This window comes from Gasterosteus aculeatus, chromosome 6, assembly GCF_964276395.1.
Source record: "Gasterosteus aculeatus chromosome 6, fGasAcu3.hap1.1, whole genome shotgun sequence".
Taxonomy (NCBI): Eukaryota; Metazoa; Chordata; class Actinopteri; order Perciformes; family Gasterosteidae; genus Gasterosteus; species Gasterosteus aculeatus.
In genome coordinates this window covers 7,079,646-7,099,546 of record NC_135693.1, presented here as the reverse complement: position 1 = coordinate 7,099,546, position 19,901 = coordinate 7,079,646, and the positions used below count along the sequence as shown (strand labels likewise).

General features: G+C 45.1%; 1 protein-coding gene across 2 annotated transcripts; it reads right to left on the bottom strand.

Annotated features, from left to right (window-relative positions):
• Positions 1-623: 623 nt before the first annotated feature.
• LOC120821018 (transmembrane protein 121) lies at positions 624-3,523 on the bottom strand. 2 transcript variants are annotated; one of them, XM_040179353.2, is made up of 3 exons: positions 2,884-3,517; positions 2,642-2,724; positions 624-2,362 (listed from the first exon to the last, which is right to left on the bottom strand). In XM_040179353.2, exon 3 carries the CDS (start codon positions 2,135-2,137, stop codon positions 1,187-1,189), a length of 951 nt encoding a protein of 316 aa, XP_040035287.1. In that variant the 5' UTR covers positions 2,138-2,362; positions 2,642-2,724; positions 2,884-3,517; the 3' UTR covers positions 624-1,186. The 2 variants fall into 2 exon arrangements, with proteins under 2 accessions (XP_040035287.1, XP_040035285.1); XM_040179351.2 differs by having other exon boundaries at positions 2,642-3,523.
• Positions 3,524-19,901: the final 16,378 nt, after the last annotated feature.

Sequence of the window (19,901 nt, the reverse complement as noted above, 5' to 3'; positions counted from 1 at the left end):
ATTTATTAGCAGTGACCTTCAGTAAAATGAAATTGTAATCATCCTTCCATTTTTCTGTGGTCTTTTGACCAGTTGTTATTCAATGAAAGTACTAAAATGTCTCAGAGTTAACTGGGGCTGATGGAAGGAAAAAAATACTGATATTTATCATATTAGAGGACATATGTTTTTTTGGGTTGTTTTAGGGTTTCACTTCAATGAACGAAAGTATCCCTTTTTGTGCTTTTGTGTTATCTGCCATCAAGCACAGATAGTCACTGAGCGCCTGAGGAGGATATTAAACACGTGTCCTTATTTGTGGATACTTTATCCATCTACCGTGTTGCCTCTTGGCTGAGTATTCTGTCCTATGGCAGCGGCGCCACAGTCACCCTTTGCACTGATCTAACGGCTCATCACTGCACAGAGAATTTATTTCAAATGTTCTGGCTCAAAATACAAGTTGTAATACCAATATTGCTATGAATATGAATGACATTGGACCGGCACCTAATGGCCAATTGAACAAGAGGGGGAACAAACCATTATCTTCTCTTTTTTTTTTTTGTGATCACCGCTTCTTTAAAAGACATTTGTTGGATTTAATTAAAATATGAAATGAAAAAAATAACTTTTACATCCAGTGAAAGAGCAGGAAAGCCTTTTATCTTGTACACAATACTTTATCAAAGAGTCACATATAAAAACACACCTTTTTCAGGAGCAAGCGTTAACTGATATTTTCACAACTTTGATTCTCCCATTGGCTGCTCTACCTGACTTTGACACATTAAAGTCATCCAAGAACATCCATGAACATCCAAGCAACAGAAATACACACCACAGCACACAGACCCTTTAAGTGTAAGATTAGAATGCAACACACACAATTCAAAAATATATCCTCTAATCCTGCAGTGATTGCCCTTTTTTTCTTTTACAAATAGAAAAAAATCCACAGTTAACTAAATCTGTCAAAGGAAATGCTTTAACATAGTCACAAGTGTTTTGCGCCGTGACAGCTTCGGACACGGCACCGCTTTATCCTCGCTAAAGTCCCCTGCGGTACCCCGAGAGCCGGCGAGCATCAGCAGAGATCACGGTCGTGTCCGCAGGGCCTAAAGGGGGTGACGCGTTGTGCCCTGCTGGTCTCCTGAGGGTCGTATATATTCTCGTAGACATCTCCAGGATCCGCACCCCCCTCCTGTCATGTGTGTTCACATGTTGTCACCTCAGGCAGGGGCATCTGGTCCTGAATTACCACTTGAGGAATGACGGGGGCGGGGCGAGCGTGGGCCACCGAGTTCTTTTGCAGCTCCACCCCGAAAGCAGGAGAGGCGTTCTGCAACTGTCTCCTGTACTGCACGAAGCTGCAGGTCTTTAGGATGATGGCCAGGATGTTCTTGCCAATCAAGATCCCGGATACCCTGGCGTCCCGGTACAGAATCATGTTGCCCCCCCGGATGAACAGAGTGATGATGTTGATGGTCACCAGGCTGAGGATGGGGTACAGGAGCATCTTGTGGGGAACGATGTTGATGCCCTGCATGCTGATCTCGCTCAGGGACACGCAGGGGAGCACGAGCAGCAGGATGTAGCAGTAGAAGAACATCAGGCCCTCCGCCCACAAGGGAAGACCCTTCTTCTGAGGTTCCCACAGGTTGGCCTGGATGTCCAGGATGTCCAGCAGGTCCACCACCACCCAGAAGAGGCGGTTGCGGATCTCCTCGCGCTTCTTGAAGGCGCGCACGTACTCCATGTGGTCGATGGCAACCAGCACCACAAACAGCACCGGGATGCAAACGGACAGCAGCAACGTCAAAGCTTTCCTGGCCAGGGCGTCGAGGCTCTTCCTGTCCGCCTTGTAGTTTTGATACACAAAGTACACCTTGATTTCCAGCACGAAGATGTACAGGAACCAGAGGATCATGGCGTAGCCCCGCTTGGCCGTGCGCACCTCCGCACCCACCCAAACCGCCACGTAACGCAGGACGATCAGGAAGCAGATGTCGCCCACCATCACCATGATGCAGATGCCGATCTTGCGCGGCCCGTGGTTCTGCTCCACCAGGTAGGCATCAATAAGCGCCATGCTGCTCATGATCAGGATGGTGGAGAGGCACACGTGGGGCTTGTTGGTGGGGGGTGGAGGTACCATCGTTGCTTGGGTGTAAAGAGGAGGAGGAGGAGGAGGAGGAGGAGTGTTGTTGAAGAAGGGAGTGCAGCGGCGGGGGGCTCAGTTTGTCCAGCGAGGAGGCAGATCAGATAGCGCTGCTAGACAGCAGTGTTCCCCTCCATTGCTTCCGCCTTGGCCGGAGTCCAGGATGTATTAATAGGATTCACACGGATCACTTCAATCAATCTCTGCTCGTGCCCGAGCCACCTGCCGGGTAGACGGTACCACTCATTTAGGAAATTATGTTCATTGACAAATGGTCTGCAAACACACAGATTTGTTATTGTACAAATTAAATCAATATCTAAATCTCAATATATGTCTACCTTTAACACTGTGACAAGCATTAACCAAGCACAACACAGCGGTTTAATTAAACGAGTGGCCTCTTCTGTTGTTGCCAAAAGAATTCCAGATTCACCTCCGTCACCCTTGTTTTCGTACAAGCTTAAGCCTGCAGAGATAAAAATCCAGCTGAATACTCACTTGTGTCCCTCCTCGTACTTTATCCTAATGTCTGGCAGCGAGCGACCATCCATGAGACTGCACTGGGAGATCACAAAGCCCATCTGTAATCCACAGGAGGAGAGAGGAGAAAGCGCATGGGATCCTTTCCTTCTTTAACGGCTGTAAATCCATCAGTCATGGATGTATATTATCTTCCTTTTTTCCTTTCTTTTTTCAAGCAAAAGAGAAAACCCAAAATATTGCCGTCATAATCCACTTACTGCTCAGACTGAATCAGGAGGAGGCATCTAAATTCCCTCAGTTCCTAAGAAAGAGGTTATTTTGTGTTGTGGTGAGAGAGAGAGGGGCTTTAATCCTCCAACTCCCCAAAAAGAATAAAGTTATTCTTAGTGGACAAATCTCTGCAGCAACTCCTGCTTAAAAGAGAATTTCCTCTCCAGAAGTTTTCCTCTTCACCATCCAGCATCCACGGACGAGAACGTGTAACGTTTTGCGTTCAGTTTGTGCTTCTCAGAGTCGCGGTGAGTCTCTGGAACCGCAGCGTGCGTCTCACAGCCCGTCCCCCGCCGTGAGCTCCAGAACCTGCCTGCCGCGCCGTCTTCTGTCTCCAGGATCAGCAGCGCCAGTGGATTCCCCTGTCTCCGCCAACAACCGACAGCGCCGTGTTGCTCCGACGCCACCTGCCCCCCCCCCCCCCCCCCTCCTCAGCCCTTCCTGTGAAGTCTCAGAGAGAGAGAGAGAGAGCGAGAGAGAGAGGCTCCTCTGGTGCGTACACACACACACACACACACACACACTGCAGGCACAAGCTCTCTCGCAGGCAGCCTCCCTTCTCCCTCTTCTGCTCAAGTAAAAGGCACTTGCTGTGTGGAGGTGACGCTCAGCAGACCACAGCTGCAGAGAGAGGGAGAGAGAGCGAGAGACAGAGAGAGATTTCAAGTGGGTGGAGAGGTGGGGGGTGGGGGGGGTGAAGAAGAGCCAGCCTTTTTCAGCTGCAACTTTTCTCCCTCACCCTGATTTTTTTTTGTTCTCCCTCTCACATGCCTCTCTTTTTTTTCCACATTGTGTCTTGTGCTGATATCCTTTTTTGGCTCCCAGAAAGCGCCCTGGTTTGCTTCTTCTTTGAGGATCCCGTTAAGGCAACATCACCCCCCCCCCCCCCCCCCTCCCCCCACCGCCCCACTTCCGCTCCTTTCCACTGGGTTTGAGGAGAAACGTGACCCTAAAAGAAGAAGAAAAAAACAGCTTCCCAACAGGCTGTGTGTGCTGTCTGGGCCGACATGTGGGTGTAGGGGGGGGGGGGGGGGGGGGTAGTGGCCCCCGTTGACAGAGAGCCTTTCCATTGATCTCCTGACAGAGCGGTGAATCAGGAGCCTGAGATGGGACCAGGGAGCAGAAGAGATGAGGGGTAAGGGGAGATTTGGGGGAAGTAAATGACAGAGGGCAAAAATACGGTGGTGCTAAATGTCAATGGAACCTTTTTAAGCAGTGAGATGGCAGATAATACAAATTAAAAGAACATATTGAAGGGGGTTGTCATGGTGTTTGGGTTCTTCCTGTTTTATTTTGTATTTCCCTTGCTCTTGTGTCCATGAGTTGGCTTCACTTCCCCCTCTAGCGTTGCCCCCCCCACATGTGATGGTCTGCCTTGTCCAATTGTTCCCTCCTATGTCCAATCACCTGCACCTCCCCAGTGTACTTAAGCCCCGCGTGCCCTTTGTCTCGTTATTGATTTGTCTGTTTTCCTACAGTGAACCTGAGACCTTTTTTTTCTTGTGTATTTCTTGTTCCTGGTTCACTGTTGAGTTCTTCTTCCCCCCCCAAACCCCCCCAAATCCTGACGGTGGGGGGGTTTCTCCACCAGTTAGCAATATGCGAACACCATCAGCTCGGCTTATCCAGCGGGGCCAATTACCAACAATTCTTTCTCAGAGGAAGCAACTGCTTTCATTACTACAGTATGAGGACTTTTTACTGCTCAGTTATGAATTGCAGTTATTGACGAGTCAGAAAGCGCAACAGCCGTTTCCCTTTCAGCAAGCTGCTCCCTTATTGACTATTTCCTCTCGATTTATCAGCCTTCCCTGAGCCACAACAGTTGAATCGCGCTTTACCTGAAGTCCACTGCCACTGCCACACTTGGAACACATTGGTGGAGACGGCGGGCCCCATAGTGGGAAACATGTGATGGGAGGTCACAGGTCTGGTGCAAGCGCGCCCGTTAACAGCCGCGTGTCCTTGAGCCGGAACACGAGCTGCTACCTGCCCACTCGTTTACTGAAACTCACTGTGAAGCTGAGGGGACGGCCTGTCTGTTCCACGGGGCAAAAGCACCGTGTTCTTGATAGTTTCTTAATGCGCCCTCCCCCCCCCCCCCCTCTCCCTCCTCTAAAAACAGTACGGGAGATTGACACATCACCTCCGCCTCCCACTTTGTTATTCCTCCCACGTGTCACCCGGTGATCCACAATGCATATCTTAATTTACATGCCTTTTGTAAAACACAGGGGAATCCAAGACCATGATAACTCCTTCATTTAGAAGGGCAGTAGTCCCGAGCTCGGACTCTGATTCACATCTGCTGAATACCCTAATTTATACCGGCTCCGCATTTTTATCTTCCTTCGCTCTGTTTATAATTCATGAGCGTGAAGGGAATCACATCGCTGTCTCCTTAGGGTATTGTCTATTTTAGATTGAGCCGATTTATGCACTGGTTTGTGTTTGTTTGTATGCGGTTGTACCAACACAAGGCTATAGTTTTTTTTGTTTTGAGCATCCTCATCTGTCCTTTCTCCTTCGTCCATCACGCTCCTGCACAGCCTCCGACAAAGGAGCTGTCCTTGGCTCCTGGACAGGGCCGCTGCATCTTCCACTGTCCGGTGCAGGCAGGCTAAAGTACAAAGGATTTCAGATGACCAAACCGCAGCTACATTGTCTGTAATACAAAGCATTCCTACCGCAATGGAGCCGTGGGGAGGCAAAGCTCTCGCCTTAGGAGAAAGGTGGTTGTTTTGTAAAAAAATAAATTAAAAAAACATATATTTTTTTTATTCGACAACTTGCCTTTAAATATGGTATTTACCTCCATGCAAATATTTGAGCATCCTTTCTCAGAGCATTGCGCAGAAATGTTCCCTTGACAACCAACTGCAGCAGCTTGAAAAAAGGGTTTCTTCCTCGAATAAGATATCATGGGAGAAATTCAACACTGCAAGCTGCACCTTGAACTCAGCTGGAATAAATACATAAAATGTTTTTTTTTAAACATTGCTGCAAGAGTAAAAAACAAATTACACCTCCCCACGGCAGTCAGACAACCGGGCTTTGAAGTGCACTTCCTTTTGGCTGATTACATTTGCTCGTTCAATCAGCAACCGATTTGTCCTTTTCTCTTTTTCAAAGTTTCAGTATGCCCATTGATTGAATGCTTTTACCGCTCTAAGACACATCATGCACTCTTGCAACACATTCCATGTGTTTACCGCATCGATGTTCCCCCCGGAGCGCAACTGAGTGGAGACATGAATGTGCACCTGAGCGCTGCAGGTAGTGGCTTAATTACAAGGCTGTGCTCCACTGAACGAAGAGGCTGATTTGATTTCCTTTGTGTTTCGACTGGAGATGATTTACTTAAGAGTCAAGAGTGTAGCATGATCAGTTTCATTGTGCTATGGAAACCCAAGAGACGTACCTTGAGAAATATCTCAAGACCTTGTTGTGTTGTTTAGACATGGAATGTGGATTGAAGCGTTTCCGTCTTTGTCACTGTTTTTGTCGTCTTCGCGCTGTGACGTCAAGCTTTAAAGTGTCTCAGCAGTCAACATGCTGTGATTTGCTGCTAGCGTTAGCGGGGGGAAACAAAAGGAAAAACTAAGGCGATGGGCACAAACATGGATTAATTGCTTGGGTTTGGCAGCCGAGATTCCGTGTCAGCAAGTTGTGAGAAGATTGGGGAATTTACATCACCAAAGACAATTTGAACATGAAGCATAACCGTGGAAATAGGACACATAAATCACTTTAGCTGTGACCCTGAGTCTGCCATCGATTACCTACTGGAAAACAAATGGGGGCGTTAAGGCTTCCCATCCTTAAACATTCCCATCAGGGTTATAACCACCAAATGGGAATGCATGTAGTGGATGGACTAAGCTGCTCCCCCATGGGCCTATTAGATCAGAGGGGGAGGGGGGGGTCAAGCCTCCACCTCCTCGCCAACCCCGTGGACCAATGCTGGAGAAGGCGCCGGTCATTTTAATCTCCACGGAGCTCCGATATTTAACCGCCGGTAACATGAAGAAAGAAGTGTGCGCTGTTAGACGTCAGGTGGAATGTAAGACAAAGCCTCGTCGACAGCTCTTACAGGGGATGATGAGTACAAAGCAGACCCAGATCCAACAGTATTTGCATTTCATTGATCTTGCTTGGGAGTCCCATGTGGGGGGGGCTATTCAACTGCGAGGAAGAGAATGATTGCCACGTTATTACCACAATCCAGAAAGCTCTCTTTATACATTCAGTAACCTTACAAGGAAAAAACAAACTCCACCATCGAGCCAAACGGACAAAGAAAGCTTTGCATTGTATCATATTTAACATTTGAAGTTCAGGTGTTGTTGTTGCATAATATAAAGACGGGGCAGTTCTTGCACATGCTTGCACGGCCTCCCCAATGCGAGAACAGGGATGTTTATGCTTTGGTGGTAAACTCATCTTGGGACGCGCAAGGTGACACACGTGTACCTTTCCTTCTGCCGCTATTCCAGAACAAAGAGAGTCACGTTTACTCGAGGATGTGTGACAGGATCTGCTTTTGTATCAGCATTTTTTTAAATGAATCACACCAAATGATCCTTTCATTAGCCGACTGGTTTTTCTATCTGACATTTGTCACAGTGGCCTCAAGCTTTTATCCTCGCTGTTTAACGATGATGACAACTTGTAAGTGACGCAACAATCGGCCACACCTTCACTGTCACGGCGAACACAAGTGAGCTGAGGGGCCACTGTGCAAAATTACGTTTGTACAGGACGCCTTGAGTATTTCAGCTTGATAATAAACTGTTAAGCGCTGCCAATTCACTTACTTCTGGCAGCCTGATCCACCGTCGATGCATAGAGGCAAGTTGGGAGGGGGGGTTGGGAAGTCCATACAGGCAGGGAAATGAAATGAAAATGTGTTTAAAAAGCCCGAAAATATTGGTAGACTACAACCTCTATTACATACTGCATCAAATAATTTGGATGAATGTTGTGAAACCTTCAACAATAGATTGTTTTGTGTCGTTATAAGTACTGTTGGTGCTTTTAAAGCAGGGACCTTCACTCTTCTCCCAGTCTCCTCTACTTAGTGTATTTTCTTAAAAAGGCTTTTTGTTAACCTGTGATTTGTGCTTGTATTCACTCTGGATGGATTTGACGATGACGTTGAGTGACTGAGACGGAACAGATTGGAAGAGACAGAAACGCGTCAATATTGACGAATGCAAATCTTTTGATAAACAAATTGGTTGAGGGTTCCATTTAGACATTTTTGTCTTTGTTTTAAATGCAACATGGATCCTATTAAAGAAACGCTCACTGCCTTAAATATAAAGATATACGTACACGTTGGTGTGTAGGACAGGGATTTTTCCATAAGCTCATTAGACCATAAATCATGGAGGAGTTTCCTATTTGTGGAAGCCGCGCTGTCGTTCCCTCACTTTGATTATTACTGATTATGTGGACTACCGCTGTGATGCACCCGTTTAACGAATATCTGCTCCCTGGAGGTTGCTTATATACGCAGAAACGCACGGCATTAATTAAGCTGTCCACCATCATAACTAAAAGGGAAGATAAACAGCGTCCATGTTCGTGGCCTCTTTGTCGAGGTTATTTTGCATGCGGCACCATTCCTCATCAGATGCTGTCTCTCACACTGTGTAGTGACTTGGAGATATTGAAAGCATTGGATTTGTGAGCGCCTTTTTCCAACAACAGAAAAAAAACGTTCTCACAAGCAAACGATGCGCACCAGCTCGCATAATTGTTTGTTCTGACTGGCAGCAACAGGCTGTTGTGATGTCGTCTTCACGGAGCGGCAACACAAAACACTTGAGTAATTCATTTTCAGTGGCAGGTTTGCCAACTCTCCTCACGGGGGACCTGGCTAATATAGGCAAGGAGTTTATAAATGGAAGACACTGTACATCCCTTTCTCACCTTTCTTCCAGAGGACGACTGCTTAGTTAGCTTAATGAGGCATAGTCGTGTGTGTGTGTGTGTGTGTGTGTGTGCTGTCCTGTGTTGGTTTCTCTTTGCTGAGAAAAGAGTGCGTACATCTCATGAGGAAGTCCACAAACTATATCTTGCATGCTGCTCTTTTTATGAAAGTATTTTCAAATACCATGAGGCAGGTGTGGTCTCCATCTCCAAGCTTGACACAATATTTCTGACTGATATGTAACGTGTATGATATGTGACAGCGGAGCTTCTCTGGGAGCCAGACGGGTTCGCCGCGTGGGCCATCCTGTCCCCAGAGCTCTCGGTAAATGGCTGCACTAATATTACGCCATGACTGGCAGTGGCCATTAATCACTCGGCGTGTGCAGGATGGGTTTGTTTAATAATCATTGTAGCTTTTGCTATTGCACATGTCTTCTAGAATCCTTGCTCAGCAGTAATGAGCTGAGGTAGATGAGGAACATTAGCGAGGCCGTAAATCAACTCTGACTGTACGGAGATACAGAAACCATCAAGGTTAGGTTAAATTCCTCACTGGGAACAGCTACTGGGCCGCTCATATGGAAAAACAATGTGATGAATTGTGATAACAACGTCCTGTCCTGTACGGCACATATGAAGATCACACTGATGATAGTCGCAGACTTATGTTTTGACGAGTCCTTGATTTCAGACAAAAGCTGACTCTTCTAGCACGTGATCAGCTGAAATGAAAGACGTTTGGCAGATATTTTTAGCTGGAGCCAGCTAGCTGCAAGCTTCGGGCTTTAGTTGGTTAAAAGCGCGCTGGCTTGGTAACGCCTGTAGGTTATACGATCTAAAACAAGAGGACTGCAGGAGGGCTTAGATATCCCGCTAAAGGGCTAAAATGGCACGAGACAGACTATTTACCAGCAGTTGTTGATATATTAACTGACACATGAAAGCAGAGGTGTCAAGTAACGAAGTACAAATACTTCGTTACTGTATTAAGTAGAAATTTTGGGTATCTATACTTTACTGGAGTATTTATTTTTCAGACGACCTTTTACTTCTACTCCATTTTCATGCAAATATCTGTACTTTCTTACTCTTTACATTTTAAAAACAGTCTCGTTACTTCCGGCTTCTCCAGATAAATGGCGCTATGCGGACAGAGTGAATGTGATTGTGTTTGGATGAGAAGTATGAACATTTAGCATCCAGACACCCGATTGGTTTTCTCCGCGATGCGCCGGCAGATCGGAGCGACACCGGGTGGGAAAAGTGGTCGGTGGAAAGTTGGTATTTATCGACATGGAGCCTCCTCCTCTTCCTCCTCCTCTTCCTCACGCAGAGTCCATGTAACGTTAGATGAGTATCTTCGTGAGCGTGGGTTTGTCCTAAATGTTTTAATGAGAGTCTGGCACAACACAGCGACTTGCAAGCAGCGTATTAAATAGAGTGACGTGTGTCTTAATGCGGCTTTGCAAATGAACACAAAGGGATTCTGTATTTGCTCATGAAGCCTGAACATACGGGTTATTTGGCCGATGTTTTGATAACCGACCGCTGCCAGTTCAGTGTTTCCCATCATTATAAACAGGGGTGCGACCCCCCCCATGACGTAGTGAACCTGGAGGAGACACTGCAGTCTACCTAATCAATGCAAACAACGTGTGTGTGACTCGTGTCACTGGAAAATGGGTTGTGGTTTTATCTGTAGAAGTTAGATACATGTGTTGTTTTGGTGTCGTGTCTCTGAATGTCGCCATGTTTCCATCATCCTAACGGCAGGTCACGTGGTCTGCAGGCGCCTTCTGATCACATGGTAACGGACTGACGTGTTGTGTGAGCGAGGTTACGCATTAAGAGTTTGTCCTTAATGGACTTTCTTACATTACTTTTACTTTTATACTTTAAGTTGTTTTGAAACCAGTACTTTTATACTTTTACTTAAGTAAAAAGCTTGAGTTGGTACTTAAACTTCTACAGGAGTCTTTTTAAACCCTAGTATATGTACTTCTATTGAGTAATGAATGTGAATACTTTTGACACCTCTGCATGAAAGGAAGAGACATTATACACATGAAAGGCACAAAGATAAGATCAGTCAGTTTCACGTTCAATGTTTCAGGGGAGAGCCGTGGTGTCACGTTAGCTGGGGCTGCTGCCGGCCGCATTAGCAAACCTGCATCGTCTCGGAAGCTGAGATCAGACCGCTGCGCCATGGCAACAGCAGCGTTGTGTATTGCATACTACATCCTGTGTCAGTAAGTTGTTGCATACTGCCTGATGAATTGGGGATAAACATATGTCATTACCATCAGGCGGTTAGCACTGAAGCAACGATCACGGCGCTGCGACTGAGCCAACGCTGAATGAACACAACTCTAAGTGACCTCTTCCACTAAATCTAATTCAACCAGTTATTTTGAGGAAAATAAAAGACAATTTCATATTCTAGTGTTAAATACAGTACGTTTTTTACAGACCATGATATCTGAGCGCTACGGGACTTTTCTTGTTAACTGTGTAACATTTCTATTATTTCATCCAATTATTATTTTTGTAATATGTATGTCTCGACTTCCCACATTGGACAGTCTGGAGAGCTCAATTTGTGCAACCGAGACTCTCCAGAAGGTACTTAATAGTTGTGCTTATCTTATATAGATACACAAACTACTTACTATGAAGTTGCAACATACTTTATATTCAAAATTGCTGTTTGATGACAAACAAGTGGAATAATTTAAGGAACATTAGATCATTTTAGTTTATATTTTTACTTATTTTTAAAGCTTGTTAACTAGGGCAGAAATAAACACGGCCGAAAGACTGCAAGAACTCAATATATTACCATGCAGAATACTTTAGAGATATCTCTCTTTCATGTGCTTTTTTTTTGGCTGGAGAATGAAATGTGCTCGCTGGCTCGTACTGTAGCACCATCCTCCATCGCTAAGGAGGGGAGGATGCAGGACGGTGGGGGTGGCTGCAGGATGGTCGGGAGGAGGCGGGCGCCCAGAGATGGGGAGTGCTTTGAAATTCCAATGGGCCGGAATATTTGGTTGCAAAACAGATTGACAAACAGTGATTGTTTTGGAAAAACGGAAATTTGTGTTGCGTTATTCCGTCGAGGTAGGAAGGAGGTTCATTCCCAAATGGAGGCAGATTTGAGGGACTCAGCAGCTACAATCAGCAGGTCTCAGCAGCGAGTCGGGACACAGCAGAGTTACTGATGTATTACTGTCAACTGTGAGCTATGATATATGAAAGTATAACCTAATGCCCCCTTTAAAGGACGGAAAGAGTACTCTCACTTTGAATCTGGTTCATTCAGTAGAATAATCATCAGAATAAAACGCAGCAAACATGATCGATGTCCCAATGGAGATTCAAAAATGAGAAAATGCAATTTGGCCACGACTAGCTTGGAATGTGGGACTCAATTTCGATGTAAAAATGTGCTTCTCAAAACAATGTATTTGAGTCATCCAGAACTCACAGTCCTGTGAGACAGAAGGATGCCACCTAACGGCACTGTTGCTCCGAGGCGTCCATGGATATAACCAGTGGGGTTTTTTGGATGCAGGGCCAGCGCCGATTCAAGTGAATTGTAAAAGAGACAGAAGCCGGGCTGCAATTCCGACGGCCCATCCCAATCTCATTGTCTCATGCCAGAGGCATTTAGTGCCGGCCTGATAAGGGGAAATGAGATGGATACACATGGTACAAAAGAGGAAGTCGGACTGGGAGATGGTCTTTTAGAAGAAACCTGGCCCTGAGTAATATGCATTTAAACTGAGGTGTTGTTACTCATTAGTACAATTTCCGCTTAGGCTGTTTTTTGTTTTTTTTGCAAGAAGAAATGCAATTGTTTCAGCTTTTGTGTTGAGTAAATTTTAGAAGAGGCATTTAGTCCCGCTTCATAATGGGGGACACGGAGGGAAAGCTTCTCATTGGAACACCTCGTTTGAGCCCAAAAGATGCAGAAGGGAGGGAGGGATTGGAAAGGAGGTCTGCCCTACATTTCGGAGTTTCTAATGCTCAGCGTGATGTCGAGGGGGAGCACAGGCTAGTCTGCCCCGCAGTTAATACAGAAACCATTTCCTTTTCCCAAGATCCCTCCAGCTCCAAAATGAAACCTAATTTCAGTGTCATTTCACAGAAAAAACAGAGAAAAAGAAGCTTTGTGCGTTCAGAATCTCACCTGGAGGCGTCTGGGCGAGTCCTCAATCCAAGCCACCTCTGAACACTGTTCCTGTCACAGAGTTTTTTCTTCTTTTTTTTCGCACAAAGGGCCCTGCAGGGGAAGGATTCTCACGCTCCGCGCTACAGGCTCTTTGTCTGGCTGGACTCTCCAGCTTTCACATACTGTTTTCAATGACTGGGCTGTTAGAGAAGAGTCAGCATGAAAAGTCCATTACCCTGCAATCATACTGCCTCTAAAAGAGAGAGAGAGAGAGCACAGAGCGCTGTGTTTACTGATCACGCAGACACTGAGTACATTTATGCAGAGCTGTGGTTTTCTGCAGGGAGAACGAAAAAGCTTTTGAGAGCCCGTGCACTTTAGATTAAAATGAGTGTTTTCACTTAACCATTTCCTTTTTTAATCTATAGCAAGAGATTTCCAGGTACCCCATGAAATATGTGCTTTAGTGCTCATGCATTGCAGAGACCGCTCCCTGTGTCATCAGCACCCTCCGGTTGTTTGGCGCCGGTGTCGCATGAAGACAAACATCCTCATCATCCTGGTCCTTGTCCGGAGGGAAGGGTGATGAAAATGACTGACAATTTGAAGTCAAAATCTTCTTGTTATGTACGATCTATAATGGGTCCACCTCTGCTCTGCAGAACCCCGCCAAGAGGAAATGTGTAAATCTAAATCACACAGCTTCATATTGGCTTTTAGCGCTTCGTCCCCATCTGCTAATTCAAGTGTTGGATGAGGGAACCAACACCATTAAAACCGGCGCATGTAATAGAATAGTGTTTCATTTCATCCACTGAATCCACAGCTTCTCAACAGCGGGTTTGGTTTTTGGGAAAGTTAAATGAGTTTGGAGTTGAAAATGCTCCTTTCTCGTCAGTCTCTTCAGTTCATTATAACCGGCTGAGGTGCAGTTCAACAAGCTCAGCTTCATTTTCTTCTTCAAATTAAAACCCGGCTCTTGCCAGAGTCCTCAGCACAGCTCTTTGACCACCATCAGAGGAAATTATAGGCTACCTTGATTGAGTTACCAGACTTGGCCCACAGTCAGGATCTTGTGCTATTTACATAATGGAGTCCGCTTCTTATGGTGCCAAAGAGCAACATGAGCCTTATTGGAAGAATCTAAAGCTCAATGCAATCTTTTTGTGAAACTACTTCTCTGTGACATCTTGAACTGAAGTGTGGTGTATCTTGATTGATAAATTACACCTACAATGATTTTATGTCCAACACTGGAGGATGCTTTTTAACACTCGCAAATAAGTGTGTTACATCGCTCCCAAAAAGAAATGAGGAGCTCAGATTCTATCACCGAGTGTTGTAGCTACACGCCATATATATTCTAATATGAATAGTAAACCACACAAGAACGTTTTAGGTCTCGGTAACCTGCTGGACAGGGTCACTGTTATTTATTTTACGTATCACTCTTGATTTTGACAAATTGAGCCGTTCTCCCCTCGAAGCTAACAACAAGCCTAACAAGGCAATCTTTTTTGTCCTGACATTTTGTGACCTTCTGCTCCGATTAATGACCATGTGATCAATCCATCCTTCCCACGTGGAGCTGAATCAGCCAGAAAAGGCTGTATTATGCTGTATTATTAGCTTAATATTATGTTTTGTTTAAAAGGGTAATCATTTCGATGTGGAGGCTAACTGAGTGGTTATAGGGAATAAAACAAGCTTTTTTTTCTACTAAGGTTAATACTAAATACTCATTCAAATGTCTTCTTTTGTCTCTGGTGCATCCCACAGTGTTGAGTCTGTGGTTCTGCTTCAGAGGGCTGACGTGCAGCTCTTGAATGACCGTAATTACGCAGCGTTTATTTGAGCGGTTTGTCAGAATGAATCCTCGCTCTCACAAGACTATAAATGCAGATACAGATTAAGGCCGGACAGATCCGGTGGTGGCCAGCCAATCAGTTTGAGCAAACATCCCAGTATGATTCAATACAACAAAAGGTCACTAGGGGTGTAACGATTCATTCACTGAATCGATTAATCGATTTATATTCCTGCGATCCAACTGAATCGATTTGTGCTCCGCAAATCGGCATTCCGGACGACATATATCGATTACTAATCGATTGTATCGATACTTGGAAACTACACATTGGATTTAAGTACAAAAACGGTGTGGATGTGTGTTTGTTTGTTTGTTTGTTTTTTAAAACAAGGAAAAGGAAAATGGCACTTGATTCAAATAAAAGGTTAATACATTTGCCATTAATTGTTGTTTGCTTGTTTATATTATCCATAATTAATTTAAACCTGATTTCCTTACAAGAAACAACAGGGATCTCGGAAACTTTGCCTGCACTGTCCAGTAAAGTTACTGAATCGATTTCAAGTCACTGAATCGAATCCAATCGTTCTAAATTAACCCAGATCGTCCATGAATCGAATCGGCAACCATGAATAGCGATTTGAATCGAATCGTTGTTAAAATGAATCGTTACACTCCTATCAAACACACATTCTCACTTTGCAGTGAAATATTTATTCCACCATTTTAACATATCATGGACATCTTATTGATGCAATTCAGTATATATATAGTAAACTATATAACCATTTTGTAAATATCATGGATATCATGATAAACAATAATGTATTGTGGCTCAAGGTGGGGCAAGGCCCGATGGCCCTCTATTGGCCAGCCGCCACTGGACAGATCTCTGCAGATGGGGTTGAAAAGAGGAGGTAACAGTAGTTAACGGGAGTCCATGCAATTTGGCGTAATTTGTTGAATATTGCAGCACCCCCTTCTGAAGCGACTCTCCTCACTGCACTGGCAACAAGTAACAGAAGATTGCTTATTTTGATAAACGGTGCATAGATTTCTGTTCAATGTGTCCCGTTGAGTGGACTATTGAAACAATTTACTGCACGTCTGACTTGTGCATAGCCAATTAGATGAGAACATAAAACAAACACATCAGCAATACGTCGAAGTGACTGGTAATTAATCAAGCAGACGTTCTGATCGGCATGACCCAAATACATAATCATTCCAATCCTGCAAAGTGCAGCTTGAGGACGCAAGTGTAGAACACTGAATAAAAGTTTTGGCTGAAATCCCTGAGGCACAGCAGGAGGTCTAGATCAAGGGGAGAGGGTGAGTCAGACGCTAATCCAGCAGCTGGACTGTAGGATGAAGGAGGGCGGAACGCGCGTCCCCCCCACAGAGTCCCGGCTGTCTCGGGCCTCTTTCCCTCCACCTCTGTTTTTAGCCTGGAGATGTCAGCCGCTGTGTGATCTATTCCTGCACTGGCCGTTCAGGTCCATCTACATTTTTCCAATTCATTTATACTCATTCCCAGGAAATAGCCGGAGGCAGCGGCAATCTTAAGCACCTGTAATATGAGGCGCCTCAAATCATTTCTCACATTACTTTGGTTTTGAATTGATGTCATCGGCATCAGGGGAAATGGAACGTTTTTATGAATGTCGTGGTCACGAGCAAAAATGGAATCGCGGCGAGCCATGAATGGAAACATTGTTCAATCGTGTTGTTTACCAGATTTAAAGGCTTCCATTTGAAAGATGCAATTCCAGAAACGCTTTCATCCGTGAACAGTTAGGACTTCAAAATACACTTCTTCGTCTGAAATATGAACATGAATGTGTCCAGACAAAACAACTGAAGCATCTGAGAAGGAACAAAGTCCAAAACGAACAAACAAGCAAATGCGCAGCACGTTTTCTCTGTTGGTGGGAAGGTAAGTCAATCCGAGCATTAAATTCTCCTGGATGGTCCTGTCAAAACTCCTTCACGGAGATAAAAGGGGGTTGGTGACGTGTTCTTGTCTTTGACGCCATCTCAGGCAGCCTAGAAAGCTGCTAAAGCTGGCCTCTGGTAATACATTATGTGCAGCACAATAACAGGCTTGTTTACCGCTTTGTCCTTGTAGCGTGCAAAGATGTTGATGTTATAAAGGAGTGATGATGACAGAACATGACGTTGGTGAACGTATCGTTCACAGTCACTTGCACATCTCACGCGACAGCTTCCCCCTCAGAGCTTTAGGTCAAGCACTGGGCGGGATGATCACTTGCAGCTAATGGTGGCCTGCGTTATCCAATCCTATGCAACAATACTAGATTGCTCTTGATAGGAAAAGTTATGTTCATGCCTTTGAAAGTACACAGTAGCAAACATCTTTCGCTGGAAAACATTAGATTTTCCTGTGAGAGCTTTTTAAATGGACCGCTTTTAAGCTGTTTCCTGGTGTGGACAGGTGCATCTGTAAGTAATCTGGAGGAAATGAAACAAACTGCATGCCTCATGTAGCCTCGACTGCATCAATTTCTCCCCTGGCTAAAGATGTATTGAAAAGAAAAAAATTTGTCTTTCCCCCTTTCCGAAATTCCTTTTTTTCCTTGCAGCTTGAAATACAACTACTCCAGCAGATAATAAGCTGGACGGGCCATTCGGACAGTGCGAGGGGAGCTGATAATGGCCGCTGTCACGGTCTGTCACCAAGAACAGGTAATGCCTGTGTGTCGCCTCATTGTGATACTGGCCAGTTGGGGCTGAAGCCACTACTGAAGCCACTGCAGCGCACGACAGATGGGCTGCAAGCGAAAATGAACTGCCTTTTTGTTAAGAACGGCATTTACCAAACTGTTGTGCCGAGAACATCTTGACCACACAGGTACGTAATTTGCACGGTGCCTTGAGTGCTCCCCCAAGAAAATACGATTGAGAAACAAAAAAAAACTGCTTCTCGTGAGTTGCTTGGTATCTGTTGGATTTGTATTTCTCCTTCTTCTGCAACTTCTAGTCAGACTCTTTATTTATGCAAACCCACCTGCAGAGTGCAGACATCTCGCTCAGCACTCGAGTTCTACTATGCACATACCGTCTGCGTCTCGACCTACTCATTAAAGCTATACTGCGCCTCTCAGAAGCACTGCTGGGCACCCATCACTGGTGCAGCCACACTGCTTGAGGCCTGGGTGCCTGCTGGCTGCTGCCAATGCTGAATGATGAATGTGGGGAAATGTCAAGGGCTCTGTCAATCAAGTGTCGTCCAGCACATATTTCTTCACCAGCGGCGTAGATATAAATCTATGATTTCAGACTAAATTGGATTTTTAAACGAAGAAATACCAATGCTTTTGTAGCATACAACAACAGCCTCTGCAGCCTAACAAACTCACTGAGTGGGGGTGTTCGTTAATCCCATATCTGCTTTTTTTAAATGGTGATGCTCCAAGGTGAAAGTAGCACCGAAGAATAAAAACGGTGAGATTTATGGTACGTCTGGCTGCCAAATCAATATGAGCTTTTATATGAAGTCCAGTCATCTCTTTCTGCTGTGGGAGGGATCTTTGATTCCTCACACTCTAATACAACGCTTATGCTTCCCCGGAAACAAACAGACTGTAAAAAGAAAATGAATTCGCTTTAAGGGACCAATTGCGTGAGGTCTGAGAAATGCACACAGGGGGCTGGTAAAGAATCTAAGCAGGTCTTTTGATTTTGTACCGACGAACTGAGCAAAGGAACCAAATGCTTTGCTGTCGTTTCAGTTGCATACGCTCCGTGTCGTTTAACAGAGCTAAAAAGGAAGTGGACTCTTACCGTAATGGACACCCACATTTGATGTCAGGCATGGGATTGATTTGCATATTTTGAAGCAGTCTCTCTCTCTCACTAGACACACTAGCTGAGCCCGTAATCCCTGATCATGTAACATCTTGAGGAGTACATGTGACTCATCAGTCATGACACCAGCTTTTACTGAGCATACACGTGGAAAATTACTTTCTCTTATTGGCACAATTAATTCTGTCCATCTGTGTGTCTGTTAAAGAAGGAAAAATGTATTCAATAAATAGCTGTATTTGTAATTCCAGATAGCTGACAGCCACATGCAACTCATGAGACAACGGTCTCTGGCACACGCGCTGCAGAGATTATACATCTGGTCTTGCCAGCCCTCCCTGGGGATTGCCAGGTGTTCCCCAGGGAGGGCTGGCAAACTGCTGGCAACAGAAAATGACCATGTACTTTCATATTATAACTATTATTGTAATCACAGCTTCAGGGTCAAGATCTCTATGTAGGAGTCTTCTTCAAAACAGCTTGATGTTTGTTTGTTAAATTGTGCTCCTGTTTAGAGCAAAATGCTACAGGTATGCTTCAGGGCTTGTCTGGTTTGTGATTAACTGCTGCACGAATCAAACGCTTGTATTTTTTGAATGTAGAATCCTTTGTCCGACCAAATGGCTTTTAATTCTACGAGCGTGAGGTACACCTGAACACCTACAGTATACCACATGCCCACCTCACTCTCAAGCCAAAGTGTTGCCGGTTTAATAGTAGTTATATTTTTGTTTACTCTCGGCTGATGCAGCCAAGGACTCCTCGGGAGGGACGGATTAACTTTGCATCCTGACAGGATGTGCCTCTGTGTTGCAGAGACTAAACACAGACGACATCATAGCCGTTGGCGAGGATTTGTGGGGACTCTGGCGCATCATATTCTCCTCGAATAAGCTTGGAGGCCACTGCGCGACAAACTTTTCCCCAACCAAGCCTTTAGTTCTCTATGCTTTACTCTCTTTGCGCCGGGTCTGCTTTGGCACAATATGAACTTTGCCACTCACTTTGCCACTTGTTTTTCTACAATAAATGTTCACTTTCTGGCTCTGTTATTTTGTTCCTTTGAGGTTTGCCTCTGCAAAGATCAGGCCCTGCATGTCGTTCTTGCCCTACAACATCCCTCTCAAGAGCTCCATTCACTCGGAGAGGAGATCCGATCGTCCTGTCTTAGTTTTACGTGTTTCACTGCCTGCGTTGATCTTTAGACCCGACTTGCTTCCTGCAGCGTGCTACACTGCAGAGGCTCTGAGTAA